Source organism: Coturnix japonica, chromosome 15 (assembly GCF_054131305.1).
Source record: "Coturnix japonica strain WE chromosome 15, WE-NBRP24, whole genome shotgun sequence".
NCBI classification, from domain to species: domain Eukaryota; kingdom Metazoa; phylum Chordata; class Aves; order Galliformes; family Phasianidae; genus Coturnix; species Coturnix japonica.
Window position 1 is genome coordinate 11,404,373 of NC_140677.1, and position 20,398 is coordinate 11,424,770.

At 36.3% G+C, this 20,398-nt stretch overlaps 1 protein-coding gene across 2 annotated transcripts in view; it reads left to right on the top strand.

Annotated features, from left to right (window-relative positions):
- The window catches only part of ARHGEF3 (Rho guanine nucleotide exchange factor 3), a 92,602-nt gene extending 77,176 nt beyond the window's left edge, over nt 1-15,426 (top strand). For both annotated transcript variants that reach the window (XM_015875027.3, XM_015875029.2), the window contains 9 exons: nt 3,987-4,094; nt 5,914-6,084; nt 7,858-7,920; nt 8,274-8,370; nt 8,461-8,537; nt 10,306-10,563; nt 11,312-11,482; nt 12,123-12,309; nt 13,133-15,426. In XM_015875027.3, the coding sequence (XP_015730513.1) occupies nt 3,987-4,094; nt 5,914-6,084; nt 7,858-7,920; nt 8,274-8,370; nt 8,461-8,537; nt 10,306-10,563; nt 11,312-11,482; nt 12,123-12,309; nt 13,133-13,479 (1,479 nt within the window). In that variant the 3' untranslated portion in view covers nt 13,480-15,426. The remainder of the gene's footprint in view (nt 1-3,986; nt 4,095-5,913; nt 6,085-7,857; nt 7,921-8,273; nt 8,371-8,460; nt 8,538-10,305; nt 10,564-11,311; nt 11,483-12,122; nt 12,310-13,132) is intronic.
- The last annotated feature ends 4,972 nt before the right edge of the window (nt 15,427-20,398 follow it).

Sequence of the window (20,398 nt, forward strand, 5' to 3'; positions counted from 1 at the left end):
CATTAGAAGAAAGGTAGGCATGGCATCTTTGCAACTTCTTATCTAGTATTTTCTTGTCATAAATTTGTGATGATGATCGTGCCATTGTGATTAATCTTTCTTCCTGTCAATTCCCATGGAAAGAATAGATAAAAAATGCTTTCTCAGGAGAACATAGAAGTTATTTGAAATGTCTAATTTATGATTTCCAGAACCATCCAGACCTGATACACACATTTGCTTATTTTTCAGTTTGTTTGGTTTCAAGAGTCCTTTTTGAAGATGCACATACACGTGGAATTTCCAGTTCTAATTTTTTGCTTTCTGAATTCAAATATTCAGATGTTACTGAAGTCATCTTGAGTTCAGATATACAGTTCCCTCTGAAAGCCAGCTGCTCTTTGTTCTAGTCTAGTCAGGTATTAATTTGGCTTCATTTGGACTGTGCAGCCTTTGAAGTTTCTGCACTCATGTTTCCCTCAGCTTTATTTAGCCTTATATCAAATTTAAAGCACTGTCAGATTAACATCACATACACCAGCCCCGCATTCTGAAAACTTTTCCAAACTGTAGTCTGGATCTTTTGTTTCCTAACTTGCCATATTGTTTCTGCAAGCCTTTGTGACTCTGGCAGTGCTGTCTAACATTCAGTTTTATTTCAAAACTCTGAAATTGTTTTTTAAAATATCAATATTGACTTTAAAAGGTCAGGTTAGAATTATTACTTCTGATCTTTTTTCTATTTTTTATTTTTTTGTCCTAACCTGGCTCCGTTCCCAGTGGATCCAGCTGCTAAATCCCATCTGCTTCTCAGTTCCTTGACCTGGAAGGGGGGGTAGAAGGACTCGTGACTTTGGGGGTATCTAAGTCCTTTGAGCAAACTCAGAGACCAGATCTAGAATCTAATGTTTGTTGTTCTTGAACAGTGCGTCCTTATGGGGGTTGCTTCCAACTGGATGGACACTGGAATCGCACGAGTCTGAGTTCCCATCTGCTTCGATTTGTAGCCCAAATATTTGTATTGCAGGACCCCCAGTTAACCAGAAACACAGAGAAATTCAGAATTCATGAAGCAGTGAAATAAAGAACACATGTAATAGGAATTCCTAACCTCAATCAGCTTAGAGAAAAACAAACAACAAAACAAACAGTTCTGAAGTGTTTTGGGAAGCAGCATCTGGAGTGCAAGTCCCTGATCTTGGACTAACGTGCAAGTGCAGACTCTGGTCAGTATCTCTGAGTAAAGCAGAACAGCTCACACACTCTGTTTTCCATTTGATCTGTTGGTTGTGAAGAGCAGAGCCTTTGATTAGAAAAACAGCCATCTGTTTAAAACTCACTTTTTTATGCACCTGTCTGGAATTTTCCCTGTGCAGATCATTGGTCTCAGTAGTTCATCTTCTCTTAGTCGCTGGTTTGGACAGGGCTTGCAGGTAACACGAGAATAATAAAGGAGGAGGTGGGGCTGAATGGATGTATGTAGTCTATGCAACAGAAAAGCTGTGACCTTGACAAGAGTGACTAAGGATTTCGTTATTACTATCCTACAGTTTTGGAATTGCTCTGGTAGAGTTCTGTTTTCATTGTACTGTCAGGACTTTCCTATATGAGGAAATTTATTATTCCATAATGGGAGGGATCACTCAGTATTGATTGCTGTCAGTGTCAGAGGTCTCTGAGGTATGTGACATCTCAAGGTTGGGTGAGTTCTCACTTCCAGCTGGGTACTGTAACTTACCAGACTGTTTCTAATGTGGGGTGAAAGTCACACTTGAAATATACAGAAAGCTTTCCCCATAACAAAGAACTCCTGATGTACAAATTAGTTCTGAAAGTATATCTTGTTAAGTGTGAAGTCTTAGAATTCAGAAACTACTGATTCTTTATCTTAAATTATATAGAATCCTGTAATAATGCTGATCTCTCATAATTGAAACATTGAATTCCTAAGATATGCTATGAATTTTTAACTCTCTTGAATTTTGATCAGATTTTTCTGTGTGGGATCATATGGTGCTCTACATGAGGAAGACAAAATGTGAGACTGGGACATAAGTGGTAGGACCTTTGCAGATGCACCTTCTCTCAGTGATGATTTAGCTTTCCTTTGATCACTGGGGGAGATGCTGACCCCTGGTGGCTTAAAGCAGGGACCTATAGAAGATGATAGTGCTTTTTGATAACGATTTGAACTGGTGTTTCTTATCTTTTACACCATTTTCTGTAGCCAGTAAGGTTAGTAAAGCATAAGCATTAATAACGTTAGTTTTATATATATATATTTGTGTGTGTGTATATGTATGTGTACGTACGTCACTGCCCAGACAGTTTTCTCTGTGAAATGGATGGGGAAGTTTTAAAGGAAGGTCTGCACTGTATTTCCCCTGGGACAGCTGGCATCACTGGCGAGTAGACAGCGCAGGTTTCAGGCAGTCTTTGGACTGCTGAGATGAAGAAGGGGAAATCATATTTCCTTTTTTCACTTCCTCTTCCTCTTCAAGGGAAAGATGATTTCCCTTCTTTTTACTCAGGCTGATTTTCTGCAGGGTTATGTGATGCTGTGACACAATTTTAACTACTGTTTGAGGTTTGTGTGCCCCACGGGGCACACAGTGTCATTAAAGAACTTTAGTTGTTGTCATGTTGTAGCACCGGCTGCCTGCATGGAACTTGGTGTCCTTGCATTGCAGCATGCAGGTTCTGCCGTGGGATGCCATTTGTGCTGCAGGACTGTCATTCTGAGCAGCCATCAGAAAGAAGCAGCTGATGGCTGAGCCACCAATTAGAAAAGAATTACAGTAGAATCTCAAAGATTTTTCTTCTTCAGGCTTTGGAGCTGTGTGGATATGCTAGTGGTGCTGCAATGACATAAAAACAATAGTCCTTTGAAAACCTGTGTCAAAGATGTGACTGCTGGAAGGAAGGAATATCACTAGCAGTGCAGTGGTGAAGATAAAGAAGCCTGGCTTAGGCTGATAAAATGTTTTAATGCTGTGTTTCATATGTAGATAAGTACTTTATTTTTTGCTTGAAGATTTAACACTTTGTCCCTCATTTCAGCAGGCGTTTATGGACTTCCAGGTCTGCCTGCTGGGAAGTAAATTAAATACGTAGCTGCTGCTTCTCATCTTTCCTCTGCTGTAGTTCTGATGGAAGAAAATTTTATTGCCTGTTATATGAGATGATGATTATTGCTGATTCCCCCCTCCCCCCTTCAAGAGTTATGATAAATCTGCATTATTTCCAGGGTTTGCCTTTCTGAACAGAAGCATAATAGGCATGCTTAGTTTTGTTTAAAGATACGTCTAGGAAGCTGGAGGCACAGGAATCTTACACAAACTTTGTAAACATGGCTGAAAGGAAAGCTGAACTGCTTTAGGATGCCCTTGAAATAAGATGTTGAGTGTTCTTCTTTTTTATTTTAAGGGAAAAAAAAATGCATATGAATGTTAGTGATGCATTTGTCAGTATGTACAGTATGTATAGGTATTTCTGTATGAACGTGAGCCCAAAAGGCATTTACAGATTGGTCTGAATCATATTTTCTAGAGCAAAATACAGTTGAATGAATAAGATCACACACTGACAGGACCGGAAAGCAGAGAAACAAACTTGGTTTTATTTGTAAATATTCATTTCAGTGACAAGATTATCGTAGCACATTAGTTGCAAAGCACTGCTGAAAATGTCTTTTTTATGAATAAGTTCTTGTAATAAAATATTTGTCTCTTTATTCTTCCTTTCCCTGCCACCAGCCATGCCAGCTTCTCCACGGTGACATATTTCTGCTGTTTCCAGGACCTGCATGTACCAGCCAGGAGTAATCTGTCATTGTCAGCTTCTGACACTGCTTTTTATTTACTGCTCTCTCTAATTATACATCAGATTTGCAAACTTGCTTTTTATAAATAGTTTACTAGGAAAGTAAGCAAAACTAGCAGCAGTGTTTATTTAATAGTGTTCACATTTCCCCCATTTTCCCCCCTTTTCTTTTTTTCCTAATACAGGAACCCAGTAACAAGCGGGTCAAGCCTCTTTCTAGAGTTACATCACTAGCAAATCTTATTCCTCCTGTACGAGCCACTCCATTGAAGCGGTTCAGCCAGACTCTTCAGGTAATAACAGTAAACATTGCTGCATTAAAGTGCATTTCTGAAAGGGGAGAACACACACAGACACACACTTACTTTTGGGTTACTATGGGAGTGTGAAATACACGCACATGTGTTGACACAATCATACGCGCCACTGTAATATGACAGATGGGCTGAGGTAACTTATGACTATGAAGTATCTCAGTTGAAACACTCATAACTCTTACCTCAAGAACCACTTCACTCACTGTCCAGATCATTAATGTTTATTAATTACCAGGAAAACTATTACACCTGGCGCAAAGTATTACAATTGCTTTATAAATTTTTTGAAGAAGAGAGTTTTTTGTGGCACTACTTCCTGTTAACTTTGATTTCTTTGAAAATGTTATTTTTGGTATAGCCAGTCAGATATAACTGACGTGTTTCCTTCTGTGTGATGAACTTTGACCTTCTCTAAAGAAAAGATGCACTGAACCATTGGAAAAAAGTAATTTTCCAAAGCTGCTGATAAAAATTAATCAAAGGCAAGCAGACTTTAAATGCATCTAAGAAATTAAATCATTTTGTAGGTGCAGTTTCCACGTTATATGTTAGATGCATAATATTTAACATAGCTATGAATGGAATTTGAGTTTATGAAGTATTAGTGACTTCAGACCTAGAGATTTCAAAACATGTGGGTGCTCAACTCCTAATGGTCATGATGAGTGAGGGACAGTTGAGAGCTGAAATACTGCTGTGGATCTGGCCTAGAAAACTTTGGAAAATAACACAGTTTCTTCTTTAAAATAGTTTGTGTGACAAACTATATGTGCAATCCAAAGAGAATTATTTAAAAATGCTAATTTCAATAGAGAGAGGAAGTAGAATTATACCCAGGTATTCTTTAATATTTAATCTCAAGTAGCTATCTTAGAATAACATTGATGTTATCTGTTAAATAAAAAGTTATGGAAAAAAACAACAACAAAAACTTGGTAATGGTAGTATCTCATAAACAGATTTTACAGCATTTATTTAATGTTGATTTTCCTGTGATCAGTTCCTGCTATTTTGAAAGCACAGAGATCTGCATACAAAAGCTGCGTTTATGGGGGTGGAGAAGAGGCAAAATGGGCTGTGCTGCCTTCAGTCTGGGTTGGATCCAGAAGGTATACTGTAGCGTGACTAGAGCAGAGATGCCTGTATTCCCTGGAGTGTATAAATCTCCTCCACAGTCTGCCTGAAGGAAAAAAACTTGCCTGACTCTGAAAGGAGTACATTAGTTCCAGTTGTGAGGCGTGTGGAAAATGAATTAATTTTTGGCTAAACTGCTTCTGAGCATGGCACTTCCCTTTTCACAGCCTTCCACAGCTGTTGTCCTTGTTTAAGTACCTGTGCTGTCATTTTATAGCAAATGCTTTTGAGATTGGTTTGTCCAGTACAACATGGTATTTAATCAAGTCTGACTTCAGCTATTGAAACAAACTGTCCTTTTATGCATGTACTAGCAGCTCCACTAGAACCTAATGAGAGCTACATAAATGTGTTTCAGGACAAATTTTTACAGAAATAGGCATGAATAGGCCATAGCAGCTCTGTACAGCCATTTGAGCAATTGCATCCCCCAGAAAACAAACCAGCCAACACAACAGTATATTCAGTCAGCCATATGGATGCATCATACCATTACCACTGTAGTTCATTCTTGTTACATGGCGTATAAATGTGCTGTGCATTTTTTGTGCAGCTTTAAGCATGATAGGACGTAGACACTGAATTATGTATGTAAATCCATCTGAAAAAGAAACCACAGTATGAATTTGCTATAACAAAAATTACTTCTGTGTATTTCTAGCGTTCTATCAGTTTCCGCAGCGACAGTCGCCCAGATCTGTTCAGTCCAAGGCCATGGTCTCGAAATACGCCTGCTGCTAACACCAAACGGAGAGACAGCAAACTGTGGAGTGAGACCTTTGATGTTTGTGTCAATCATATGCTGACATCTAAAGAAATCAAGCGTCAAGAGGTACAAGTGTTTACTTATTACTATTTTTTAACTGTAAGTCTTATGTTCAGAAGTCATCTTCAAATTGTGGAGTAACAAATGCTAATAGACATTAGGATAGCACTTGAAACTTTCTTGAAGTTAATCAGAAGACCACCATTTCTACAAGAAGCAGAATTGCATCTCCAGACATTATAATTTAACCTTTATTAAACTGATATGGTCTTTCTTAAGACCCAGCTTGTCATATTTATGTAATAAATGTGAAGTTACTAAGATGCATTTTACTCTGGCTGCATGCATGTACATGCTTTATGTGACAGTTTCTGTAGGGATGGTTGACACTCTTATGTTTTACTTTATTCTGATCGTGATGGGTGAATATGCGTGTTCAAGTACAGGTGTTATGTATGCATGGAAAAGTGTAATAATTTGCTCTGTAGGAAAAAACTGGTTTTGGGGAAATCTTCAGCATTAGAAAGATAACAAGTTAATAAAAAGTGTATCTTGCAAAGAAAAAAAGTGAGTACATTGGTGCTCTTAAGGTGTTGCATGTGACAAATTCTACGTAGTTCACGTTAGACTAATGGCAAAGCTCCTACTGAGATCATTAAAGGATAAATATGTTTTACTGACTGGGTTAAGTTGCTTTGTCTTGACAGAAAACCTAAGACTAAGTAAGGTAACCAAGAAGTGGGAACCATAATCTTCTATACGTCTATTTGCACAGATACAGTCCAGGGACTGTTTGCTCTGCATCAATCGCTTATTTATTTGTATAAGTTCAGCTAAATTTTATAGCAGTATCAGCAAAGTTTGTCACAGTTTCTCTCAGAGTATTTCAGGGACTAGAAGCCATAAAAGACACAACATCAGACATTTCTTTTTCAGATTTTAATACTAATTCATTCTCAGGATTAACTTCTAGAATTGAAAACTTCAAAGGCGGTTTATTGAGGATAAGCTGTCGAAACTGTTTGCATAGCATAACATTAATTACTGTCTTGGAGCAGAAGCCTGGACCTTTCAGAGAACTTAGATAAATGAGCTTTCCTTGGGAGCTTTCCATGAGGGTTCTGCTTTATGTTGGTTCTTACGGCGCATTCCCCAACACAGTATCTGAACCACTTCCAGGAGTCAGTTAACTTACACTATGGCAAGCCTTACATGTATGCATATTATCAAGCTTGGAGAATCTGCAGTAGCTGAAGATGTTGTTCCATGATTTATGAGAGTTTAAAGCCTTGATTGTAATGTTAAATATTCTGACCAAAGCGTTGTTAACTTCATTGTACTCCAATTTAGAATGAAATTGTGTAGCACATAAATACAAAGCTATTCTGGTAAACCAATGTGTTAGCATAGAGATTATTTTTAATCTACCAGATTTAAGGTCTCAAATCTTCTTCAAGAAAGGTAACTGACATCAGCAGGCTTTTAAGTTTAGCTCAGTATTTGTAACAACAAACCCAAACAACTAAACATGAGCTGATAGCAAAATAACAACCAAAACAATATTTTATAAGATCTATCTTCTGAACTACTAGACAGCCTGGAACTTTTATTACTGCATTTATTATACAGAACACAAGGCAGTCTTACACCAATGATTGTATAAATGGTATTTTTTGAACTAAAGTAGTTAAGATACAGGTAGCAATAGGAGTAAATTCTTTTCCAACAGATGTGTTTCTAGATGGGGGAGCTTTATTCAGTATGAAGCTGTGACTCAACTATTTCTTAACTATTTTAGTTTAAATATATATTTTAACGATATTTGTATCTTTTTCATAGGCTATATTTGAACTGTCCAAGGGAGAAGAAGACTTAATAGAAGATCTGAAGTTAGCAAAAAAGGTCTGTTTAAAGCAGAAATAAGCATATGTACATGGGGGTGAATAAGGGGATGAGTTAAAAAAAACAACCAACCAACCTACAACAAACAGTATTCAGTACGTATTATCTATTTTAAAATAATCCTTGTTTTTTACAATTGCTAGAACTGGAAGAGGAAAATAAAAAGCCAACCTCAAAATTGTTTTCCTGCTCTTTCTGAAAACGTGATGCATATATATTTTAAAAAACTTAGATATGCTTAGGAAACATAAAATATTCTCAGCATTTGCTTCATTTTTACTTATGTAAGTGTTAAATACTATCTTTCAGCTAACAATGATATATGAATTTGAGCTCTCCTTTTTCATCTTCAGGCTTATCATGACCCCATGCTTAAACTTTCCATAATGACAGAGCAAGAGTTGAACCAAATTTTTGGAACGCTGGACTCTCTAATTCCTTTACATGAAGGTAAAACTCATCTAGTCTTTTGCTGCTATATCATTCCATTTATTTTTGTAGTTCATTAAGTGATGTCCCTTTTTTTAAAATCACACTTAGATCTTCTCAGGCGACTTCAAGAAGTCAGGAAATCTGATGGATCAACAGAACACGTTGGCCATATCCTTGTGGGCTGGGTAAGGCACATTTTAAAATCAACGTTGGGACTCAGTTTGGAGCTGAAGCGTAGTATTAACATTTACTTGCGATTTACAGAAGTATCTACAATTTCCATACCTAGCATAACATTTCAAAAAGACATTCTCAAAGTATTTTTGAAAGGTAAAGACAACTGGTTAGAGGTGTAATGATTTCTCTTTTGAGGGACTTTCTGTGAAAGGCTTAGACTAGATTGTTATCTTGCTAATCTTGCTATTAAGGAAATGAGCATTTCTTAGGGTGCTTCAAATAAAAATCAAGTCAGAGTCTATTCAAGTGATGTAGATTACTTAAGGATCTGCCTCTGTTTGTGCTCTGATTTTTGAGAAAAATGGAGCTTGAAGAGGCACATTGTGTAATGTCCCCTATAGTCATTTCTGAATGCCCTTATGTTGCAATCAAGGTGATAGCTGTTAGTGAATCAGAGAGATTAATTTCCTTGGGCTTTGTTTGTTGAAAGGCAGGCAGAGTTACAAGAGAGATGCTTATGCTGGCATGCAGAAGAAAACTTTCACTACCGTATAATAACATAAACTCTGAAAAACAGTTTTTGTTAGTTTTGTTGATACAATTGCTCATTATATGAAAAAAAAGGGGGGCTCTTATTTAAGGATTTAGATGTGTGAAAAGTTTATTTGTAAAAGTATATCTATGTATTTAAATTTAGCAGGAAAAAAGGGCTTGAGGTTTTTAAGGGATTAGGTGATGACATATTTAGCTGCTCTGTGTGAAAACAGTGCTTTATTCTAAACATAAGAAACATTCTCACTTATAGTTAATGATAAACTGCAAGGTGTCAAAAATGACCTCTGGTTTTCTTTGCATAAATTAATTTTATCTGTGTATGTTTTTTGGTGTCTTTGAATACCATTGAACTTCTTTTGATCCAAATACATGAGGCTACTTTCCTTTTGGAGATTTTAGGTATAGTTGCATGTGAATACCCCAGTATTCGTAGAAAGATATATTGTTTTAACTACTATAAAGCAAGCTTTTTTTCCCCACATTAAAAGCACAGTTCTGTCATCTTAATTTGGTTGATACTTGAAGTCAATATAGGAAAGATTTCAAGGTCAGCTCAATTAGCTATCAGGTATTCAATTTTCTATTCCTTTAACAAATTAAGCGTGCGTAAGTTAGTAGGAAAAAGCTCATTTTGTAAGAGTTGTGCAAATCATCATTATGCATACAACCCCATGTTAATTATATTTTGATCACAAAATGTCCTGCAGAGCTGGTAGAAATTTACATTCTCTTCAATAATAAACCTAATTGCAGAGAGATGCTTTCATATTTTCCTTTTCTAATCAAACAGGAACATCTATATCAGATCAGCATATTGTTAATCTAAAACAGACCAGGTTTGATGGTACTTGTTTCTAGGCTTTTGTTTCAATTCATAATTAACATAAGATTTCTGTGTTTAAATACTGTTTGCATTAAGGAGTGCACAACTGTTAAGTCAGGTATTCTTAATGCTTTGAGTAATGTAGGGGATCTCAAGGAACTGAGGGATGAGCTGATCCTTCTGAATGATTTAAGTGATGAACAAGGTGATCAGCAGACCACTGGAGACCTTATAAATTTCAGAAACATTATCATTAATAAACTGTGGATAAATCTCCAGGAAAGAGACTCAGCATCAGTTCTCAAATTTTGAATCACTTGAAAAGTACTTTAGAACAAACTGCTTCACTTCAGCTGCAGAATAATTTATTCTAATTTATTCCTTCCTCCTTTCCTCAGCTTCCATGCTTAAACTCCTATGATAGCTACTGCAGCAATCAGGTAGCAGCCAAAGCCTTATTGGATCACAAGAAACAAGATCACAGAGTGCAGGATTTCCTGCAGCGCTGCTTAGAGTCGCCTTTTAGTCGCAAACTGGACCTTTGGAATTTCCTTGACATCCCAAGAAGCCGTTTGGTTAAATATCCATTACTGCTCAGAGAGATTTTGAGACACACACCAAATGATCATCCAGATCAACAGCACCTTGAAGAAGCTGTGAGTTACTGGTTTTCTTTCCTTTTGTATTTTTTTTCTATTAAAAACATTATGCTTATAATTATATAATGAAAACTATATAAATTATGGAAATGCTAAGACCTGACTGCTGCTGGGTTTGTTGTTCTTTCCTCACATCTCTTGCCCAGCGCAACTTTTCTATTGTAAAACTACAGAAAAAGCTGTGGTGTGAATTCAGAGCTTTGCTATTCGCATTTACATGTAATTTATAATTTTTTATTTTTTATTTTTTGCCATGAATGTTCTTTTAAGTTCAAACATTAAAAAAAAAATCATAAAGAAGTTTTCAGCTTATTTTTCAGATTTATTTTTCTACATAATGTCTGGTGAGATCTTGATAATATCTTGATTGCTCTCCTATGTTATTAGGAGTGTTAGTAATAAATCTATGAATATTAGTAATAAAGAGTAATCAGGGTGTTTTTCTTGATGTTTCAATGGCCATATATAGTTATGTGGTATTCTGTTTTGACAGACTGCTATTCATCTTTGAAGTGGTGTATTTCATAAATCATACATTTGTCAAATTAAGACAGAAAAATGACTATTTTTACACTGTGGTCTGCTTACACCTGTGGCTAATATCAGTTCTCCTACAGACTGGTGTGTGTAAAATTAATGCTGTAAACTAAAATGGTGTTATTGCAGCTCCAGTTCAAGTTATGTGAAGATAGCTTTGAATATCAGATTATCTAATTAAAGTTCACGTGTTCTCATTCTTTTGTAGATTAACATAATTCAGGGAATAGTGGCTGAAATCAATGTGAAGACTGGTGAATCTGAGTGCCAATACTACAAAGAAAGACTTATTTATCTTGAAGAAGGACAAAGGGATTCACTGATTGATAATTCACGTGTTCTGTGTTGTCATGGTGAACTGAAGAACAACAGAGGAGTGGTAAGAAAAAAAATGCTTTGTTAGAAATAGCTTTAGCTTTTAAAGATGTCTTCATGTTGTGTGATGAGCAGTGTGCTAGAAATATTAATAGAAGCAGAAACCAGCCATTCCTGTATTTTTATATTTTAATTAGAAAAAACATAAAATTTTGAACGAAGAACAACAACAAAAAATTAATTCTCATAAATTGACCTCATGACAGTTCTATGGCACAAACAAATGATCACAAGTTTAAATGGATTTTTTGTCATTCAGGGTGCCTCAGGTAGCGTGTTTATACATATCAAATAGAAGGATTGTGTATTTTCATATGTTGGACATGTTGCTCACAAACACTTCTGCTTTCTGTGGTATTTCATTCTGATGAAAATGTGGCCACTCACCAAATTTATTCAAAGTACTGAACTCAGCACTACAAGCTGAACTAGGGCCATCACGTGGAAAGTGAGACAAAAAAATCTGAGATGTTTTAAAATTGTTAGATGTATAGATTTGTTGCTGGGCAAATAGCAAAAGAGGAACCCTTATTAACTTTAGATAATACATATAATATATGGTTCTAACATAGTAGTTTAAATCCAGTTTAGTGATGATGCTAATAATAATAATAAAGGTTTGTTAATTATAAATTTTTTACCAGAAACTGCATGTCTTCCTCTTTCAAGAAGTCTTAGTAATTACTCGAGCTATCACCCATAATGAACAGCTCTGCTACCAGCTGTATCGGCAGCCAATTCCAGTGATGGATCTTGTGCTAGAAGACTTGCAAGATGGCGAGGTTCGATTGGGTGGATCCATACGTGGTGCATTTAGCAACAATGAGAGAAGTATGAAAACATCTTTAGTTTTATTTGCTCATATTTGCTCAGTGTAACCTTAAGACATCTGCCAACAAGACAAGCGAGTATTCTCTCTAAAATTCACATATCTATATCCAGTATCTTGGTTCTTATTTCAAACTAGTTTATTATGCTGTAGCTTGCTTTGTTTAGACTGTTTCTCAAATTCCACCTTATAGATAATGGAATTCCTCCCTACACCTGGTTTTGTATAGAACTGGGTAGGAGAGGATAAATCGAACACAGTGACAAAACTGAAAAATTATAAACAAGTCAATTTTGAAATCTTAAGCTTTAGTCTTTATGAACTCTATTATAATATGGAGACATTTATGGGTACTCCATAACTAAGCCTTTCAACTGGCAGATAATTAATATGATGTTCAGTGTAAAGATTGCAGATACTGTTGTTAATGGCAACAGGTAAGTTACCATATACTTCTAAGTATGCCTATTATAAAGATACTTGTTTCATTACAAGAGTCCTTTGAATCTCATTAATCTTGTGAAGATTTTTGAGGTTTATTATGTGTATTCGCTTTATTGGTGAACTGAATGGAAGAGATGAGGCAATATCCAGATGACACAGTATTCAATGAAGGTTCTGGATATCTGCTGTGCAGAGGAGTAGGAAGATATGCTTTAAAGTATGGGAGGATCCTTAGTTCTGCTAATTGACCTAAAGCTGTGCAGTTAGCTCATGCATCACAGAACCAAAGATTTTGCTGCTTCATTATTTTAGTATACTAATTTGTTATGAAATTAGTTCAGCTAAAGCATTCAGAATTTTGATACACGTTGTTTCTTTCAGTCAAAAACTTCTTTAGAGTCAGCTTCAAAAATGGATCTCAAAGCCAGTCTCACTCACTGCAAGCCAATGACTCCTTCAACAAGCAGCAGTGGCTTAATTGCATCCGACAGGCCAAAGAAAAAGTTGCGTGTGCAGGAAAAGCTGGAGTGCTGAGCTCAGAAGCGTGTTTTATTTTGTCACCAAATGGAAGCAGGGTACCCCAGGGAGAAACCGTGATTGAGCAAATGGACCAATCTGACAGTGAGTCAGACTGTAGTATGGACACCAGTGAGATCAGCATCGACTGTGAACGTATGGAACAGACAAACCCTTGTGAAAATGAAAAACAAATAGAAACCAATGTTTGACACAAACTTATTCATGGAACAAAACCTGTGTCTTACCTGTACAGTATTTGCATTCCACACATGGAACCATTTGGAGAAGCACTTTTAAAATATTTTTTGTCATGTTGTCAATGCAGTCCTTCTTGTATAGTACTTGTATGTGTCTAGTACTGTAACTGCCAGTTTGTGTAAGCTGGAATCTTCTGCAACTCATGCCCCGTCATTATACTTCACAAACATCTAATATGGATGAAAAAGGTACTTGACCAGTTATTCTCAATGTCCTGCTGTAAACAGAATCTCTAAACTACTGCTTATAAGCGCATTACATAAAGAATCTTCCATAATTTTAAAGTACTTTATTTGCCCTTTAATGGGGCAGCTGAAGATGTGGACTAGTTAATATTGAGTTTCAGGAATGCGTATTGAGATCATAGGTTTTCACAAAAACCTGGAAGTTAAAAACGGTTCAGTGTAAAAAAAAAAAGTTACTGCAAGATGTTTCTATCTGACCTCTTGTGGTTTTAAATCAACAAAAACTGCAGTGGGCCGTGTAATCGGTGACTTCTTAAGGACTGATGTTTCAAAATGAAGCACTGAACAAGGATCCATCAGTTAACTGGTGGAATAAACATTGAAATCTGGTAAGTTGAAATGGTCAACATCATGCTATAGCTTAAATATCAAAGCACATCAAAAAATAATCACGTAAACAACAAAACCAAACCTCCACAGCCAGCACTGAATTAAATGAAATGCTGAGAATACTGGATATTTGTAAATAAGTTGGTAGTTTGCTCTCAGTGCCATATATCTGTATATGTACTTGTACCTATTCTCTCAAATAGGGTAAGAATGAAAAAGCTTTTGCTTGTGAATAAGCCCTCTTCAGTGTTTTGCACTCCACTGACCTCCACTGTTGGTTTTGAACACCACTAATGTTAAAAACATTTAAGTTTCTGTAAATGTCTGTTTACAATTACATGTAGTTATTGCTGGTTTTTATATATTTTTCTTAAACTAAGTGACAATTTTATATAAATGGTGCTCTACAAATGTCCTGTGGGATTACGTAGAGAAAGTTCAAACATAAAGAGAATTGATTTACCTTTAGGATATATTCCATCCTTTATATTTTTGTCAAATTTATTTTTAAATGTTTTGTTGCATTTACTCTCATGCTGTAATTGGAAATGACACTGTGTTTTTTGGTGGCTGATTTAATCTACTCATTATGATGAGAAACAGATGAGTCACTTAAAAATGCAGTCTAAAACACTCAGTTGAACATCCTGTTATTATTCAGGAATCCCTGGGTAATATTTTATTTCTTAGTGTAAGAAATAATGCCAGTGCTGAATGGTAGTATGGCAAGCTATGAAACTTATAAGAAATTTAAATGATCCTTAATATAAAAACCTGGGCAAAGTACCATCAAAAGTAGAAAAACTAAGTTATTGCCAAAAATGTTTATTTCTTGTCCTGCAGGTTTACAGAAAATTGTAAATGTCAATTATCTTGCATATATATACTGATGTGCATTGCAGAAACCAGTGTGACAAGATTATAAACAATATAAAACAAGGTATTTTTATTTTTCCAAAAGAGTCTGACTGACCTGATAGAACGTGTTTCTGTATTTATACTTTTTTTCAAAAAATGTATTTTTATTTCTGTTTCAGGCTTTGTAATTTATTTCAACTGCTTCACTTTTAGAGCTGAATGAGTCTGACAGTGAAGGCAAGGGAAAGGGAAAACAGAAGAAAAGGAGTAGAAAAGCTTATTAGATGGTAAACCATGTTCATAAAAATTATTCAGCAAAATGTTTGAGAAGAGAGAAAGTCAAGGAAAGGGATCAAATGCAGAAGGAAAGATTGAATGTGTGTATTGACTTCTTTTCTATATATTTTTGTTTCATAATAGCCTTAAACTTTTCTGGAAGCATTTCAAATAAATTACATTAAAGCATTTTGATTTTTTTTCATTTGGTTTGGTTGTTTGTGCAAGAAGACAACAAAAAGGTTTCAACTGTAAGCATGGTAAGTCTTAACATGTCATGACCAAGACTTCTGGGGGAAGCGTTACATATTTGGATCTAATTTGCTAGAAACAAACGTACTAATGACTGCTAAACAATAATCCAATGCATTCCCCAAAGTTTTGTGGTGTTTAATCAATTTAGTGAGTTGGTAGAGTAAAAAATTAAGAGCAACCATATGTCTGTCTCCTGATCTATTTTGGATCACATCTCTACTAAATATATGTTCTTTCAAAACTCTGAGATGGTACGTTTTGGGACACAGAAAAATCAATCAGCCTGATGATGATTCTTCTAAGATAAACATGCATTTTTGTACTTGTTTTTGGTTAGCAACGCAACTACATACAAAACACTGTAGTATAGGTGTTTTGGTTTTGATTTACAGCTTTGATTTGATTTAACAAAATATTTTTTAAAAGAGAAGAGTTAACGTGTGCCCTGGTGGCGCAGTGGTTAAAGACGCCGCCTTGCAACACTGGGGCCCGGAGTTCGAATCCCCCGAATCCCCCGTGTGGCGCAAGTGGTAGAAGTGCCGCTCTGCTACACAGAGGCTCGAATCCCGGGGGCTGGACTCGATGATCTAAGGTCCCTTCCAAACCCGCACGAAACTATGAAACTATGAAACTTCTTGTTCAAGCATACTGGTATCATTCTAGATTTGTTTTGTTGGGTTTTTTTTTTCTGATGGGGTTCAAACACTTTTGAAATGCCACTATATTTGAAGGAGTGACTTTTGACTGTGTTGAGAGATGGACACAATAACAGTACCACAAAGTATGGGAAGAAAGTCTTAGTAAATGCATTAAGAAGGTCTGTAGTCATTATTGTTAGCAATCCTGGTGTTAGAAAAATGGGGTCTAAGAAGTTGCAGCAGTAGATAAACTAGCATGTATGCTGTAGCCATTCAGTGAGCATAAACCTATGCTTGATTCTTATGTGAAGAATTATTTGATTTCCCAGGACACTCTCTGCCCAATGTACTTTGCTTTCACAAATGAGATATTTCTAAACCATGTAATTTTGATATTAGATCTCTAAGGGATCTTAGGTCATTCCCGACTCAGACGGAAGAATTGTTTCAAGGCAAAAGGTGAAAAGAGAACAAGTGGAGTATGTTAAAAGGGCAACAGTCAGTGAAGAACCAGAGTTTCCAGGTCTTCTGAGCACACCATGAGGAAATGGCAAGATGAGAGAAAAGTGGATGAAGGGTGAGTTCCAGCTTCTCTAAATCTGAGGTATTAGTCCTCAGGATCTCACCACCTGGGAGAATAGCGAGTGGCAAGTCATCTTACTCTTGGGAGCAGGAAGCTGATAGTATAATGTAGCAGTAGTAAGACACATACTTACCTTTCTAATAACTTAACACACTATTATTGGTGAGGGCACTTGGTGCAGTCTTGGTTTATGGGAGAGGTCTAATGAAATAGAAGCAATAAAGGATGAATGAATAGATTCTCTTAACTGAAAAATGAGCAAAGAAATGCCCTTGGAATTATGTGAAATATGTATGGGCCCTCTGAGACTGTAAGAGAAAATGTAACTGCATGGTCTTTGGTTTCCCAGGTTTGTTCTGCAGCACTGAAAAAATGCAATGCAAGGATTAAGGTGACTTATGCCTGAAACAGTTCTGCTACAAGACAACAGGAGCAGTTACTTCTGTGAAGCTCAGTACCAGGGAATCAGTTTGCAGAATCTGGTAAAAGATGGGCCCAAAGCTCAGTTCTGAGGTAGAGAAGACACTTCTCAGTGGTGACTCCTATGGGATTACTGCCTGAGGAATGCTCTGAATTATCAGGTACCAGTTAGTTCACTAGAGGCTACAGAAAAGTTTCCAGAGTTTGAAAGACTGATATCAGAGCTTTTAAATGTCAATGCAATGGACTGACCTTTTTTGGTCAGTCGATATACCGGTTGTTGATATACCAGTGATGCTGTCTGGCACTTAGAAGGCAGCCATAATTCCCATATCTGTAACTGAGCCAGAAATGGAGTTCTGTGTATATGAGAATTTGCATCATTTAAAAATTGGTTCAGATTCCAGAACAGAGAGTTCTTCCATATTTGCTACTTACTCACATATGCTGATTTTTAAAACACTGTGATCTGTTCTAAAGGTTGATGCTGCCACCTCCTGGAAGTAATACTCTTAGAGCTGTTAAAAATTGCATAAAAGTTAGTAGATCTTTTAAACTCTTACCTCATGATCAAGTATTTGTTAGAAAAATGTACTAGTTGAATTTCCACTACTGATCCCTGACTTTAAGGAGATGAGTGAAAACTACTCCCTGGTTTGTCACACTCTTTTCTATCACAGTCGTATATTTTTCCCATAGTTGGAAAATATTTATGCTCTTTCCAAGCATTTAAATTAGGTCTTATCTGAATTTTTTGAAGGTGCCTCTGTCAGCGTGGTCTATGAAAGAGATTTAATGATGCAGTTATCCTTCCTTTGATTCCCTGGCAACTAACATTAGTCAGCATGAATGTCTTTGCTCAAAATTAGCACTTAGCTGAAGAAACCATATGTCCTTTGCATCATTAGAGTAATTTCAGATAACTAAAATAGTAATTTATAGTTATTTTAAATAATTCAAATGAGGTAATATTTTGCATTTTTTGATATGCTTTCATAAAAGAATACATAGATAATTTCTTGAGCAGGCATTTTGAGCATGAAGTCTTATGCAGTCCTTCCTTACAAAACTCTCATATTTTGTGGCAATTACTCTGATCTTAATCTGCATAGTAATGTACCACATATCATCTGATTTCAGAATCAAAGGGATCTGCAGCTGCTTTGTAATTGGGTAGGAAACCACTTGTTACAAGCCAGGGAGCCACTGAATGCTTGGCAAATGCCAGAGACCAGAAAGACTCTTAAGGTGACAGATTTTCTAACTTTATTCATCTGTTTATTTATTTTAAATCAGAGCGTTCAACTAATCTCAAAGTAATTTTTCACTGAAACTTTGTTTTGTGAACTGGGATGCTTACTGCCTACTTTATGTCAAGCTTGTGGTACAATGATCCAGAAGTGTTACATCAGGTAGTAATTCTGTGATAACCGCTCAGGTAAATCCTCAGGGTTATGCTAATTAGTAATTCATACAATTGCAAAGAATTATGTTTATAAAGCAAGTGGTTAACTATGGGAAATATCTTTGTGTGTTGTTCGGTCAGTGAGAAAGATTTCTTCAGGCATTCTTTGGATTTGCTATGACACACATTTGTAATGTTTATATTTCCTACTGACTGACAAAATCTAAAGACATTGCAACTGTAGGCTTTAGTTTAGTTTCTATGATATGTTTTGAGAGCAAGTGGCCATAAGCATACTTCAGTTACAGGGTATTTTTAGTAAACTGTAATTCACCCCCTTTTGCCTTTTCTTGTGGTTGTTTTACACTTGTATGTAACTTCTGTTGGTGGACAGCTTTTCTAAACATATAACTTGCATCTCCTTTGATAAAACTTAAAGCTAGTCCCAGTCTCTGTGGACAGGGACATTCATATGATTATTTAGTTTCTTGCAGAACAGAATGATAATTCATAGAGTTTATAGCAAAGAAAGGGAAAGGATGTGTAAAAATAAGGACGAAGGATAGAATTTAGCTTTGTAGTATTACTGTTGATTTGTGAATGCAAGCAACCCAGGTATAATCCAATTGGAACATTGATCAACTGAGTTAATTGTACAGTAAAGATATGATATAGCTCAGAAGTTATTTTAACAGCTCTGCCAACTCAATGACATGTTTGGAGATGAATAATCAGCAAAGACTTGATTTTAGATAACACTAAATTGGTCTATATTTCTTCTAATGTATGGAAATTGTATTTGAACAAGATAAGACGAAAATAATTCTGATAACTGATTTATATGCTCTTTACCTCCACTGAATACTCTCAGAAATAGGGTATCAAATTCTCAAGGAAACATTCTTATTTTGTCCATGGGTTAAATCCCACAAACACAGGGTGCATTACCACTGGATACTTGAGCTGTATGTTTCCGCATTTAGACAAATGTTTCATGTTATGTTTCTATAATTTATGTAGATTACAGCTATAGGCTCTAATTACCACATTTAAACTTGGCTGATTCTCCAGAGACTTCTAAGAAACTAGTAATTATTAGCTTATCATCTTTTCACTCTGAAGGATACTGTTAGCACCAGCTCCGTTTGCGAGCTGGGAAGTTACTTTCTAATTTACAGGTAAATAGAGATGAATAAGGTGAATGGGCTAGGTTAATATATTTAGTCCTTGCATAGAGAAAAAAACATATTTAAGGTTGGTAGTTGCTTTTGAGATGACAATACAAACAGCACGGTTTAAAAGAATTGGTATAAATACGTAATATATTTATTCATAGAACTAGTATACTTTTAATAAATTCTGGGCTTTTGATCTTGTGGGTTAGTTCATCTTTCTACAAGTTTTCCAGGTTTTCCCATTACAAACGATGTTCCAGCTCACACAGCTGCAGCCAGGTATGATGAACCACAGCACAGATTGTTCCAGTAGTGATTAATGCTCCTAGTAGGCGTCACATGATAAATTGGACATGTCCTAACTTGTGAGATAACAGGATCCAGCCATTCTGAGTACAACAGATTCATCTAATGGATATTTTCACAATGAACATCTCCCCAGATAAACTGCCTATGTCAAACGGGGTCAATAGTCGAGAGAAGAACATCAGCATCGACCACCGTTAGTTTTATTAACAGGGGCGTGGCAGCCATTTTGTTCACCATTTGACGAGGTGAGCTCAGGCTCTCTGAGCGCACTGATCCTTTTTATTCTGCTGACAGCCACCCAAGTGCAGGCGGCGGGGCCCTGACAACGCTTCAATCGCGGCTGCGAAGCCGAAGCCTCGGGGGAAGCAGCAGCAGC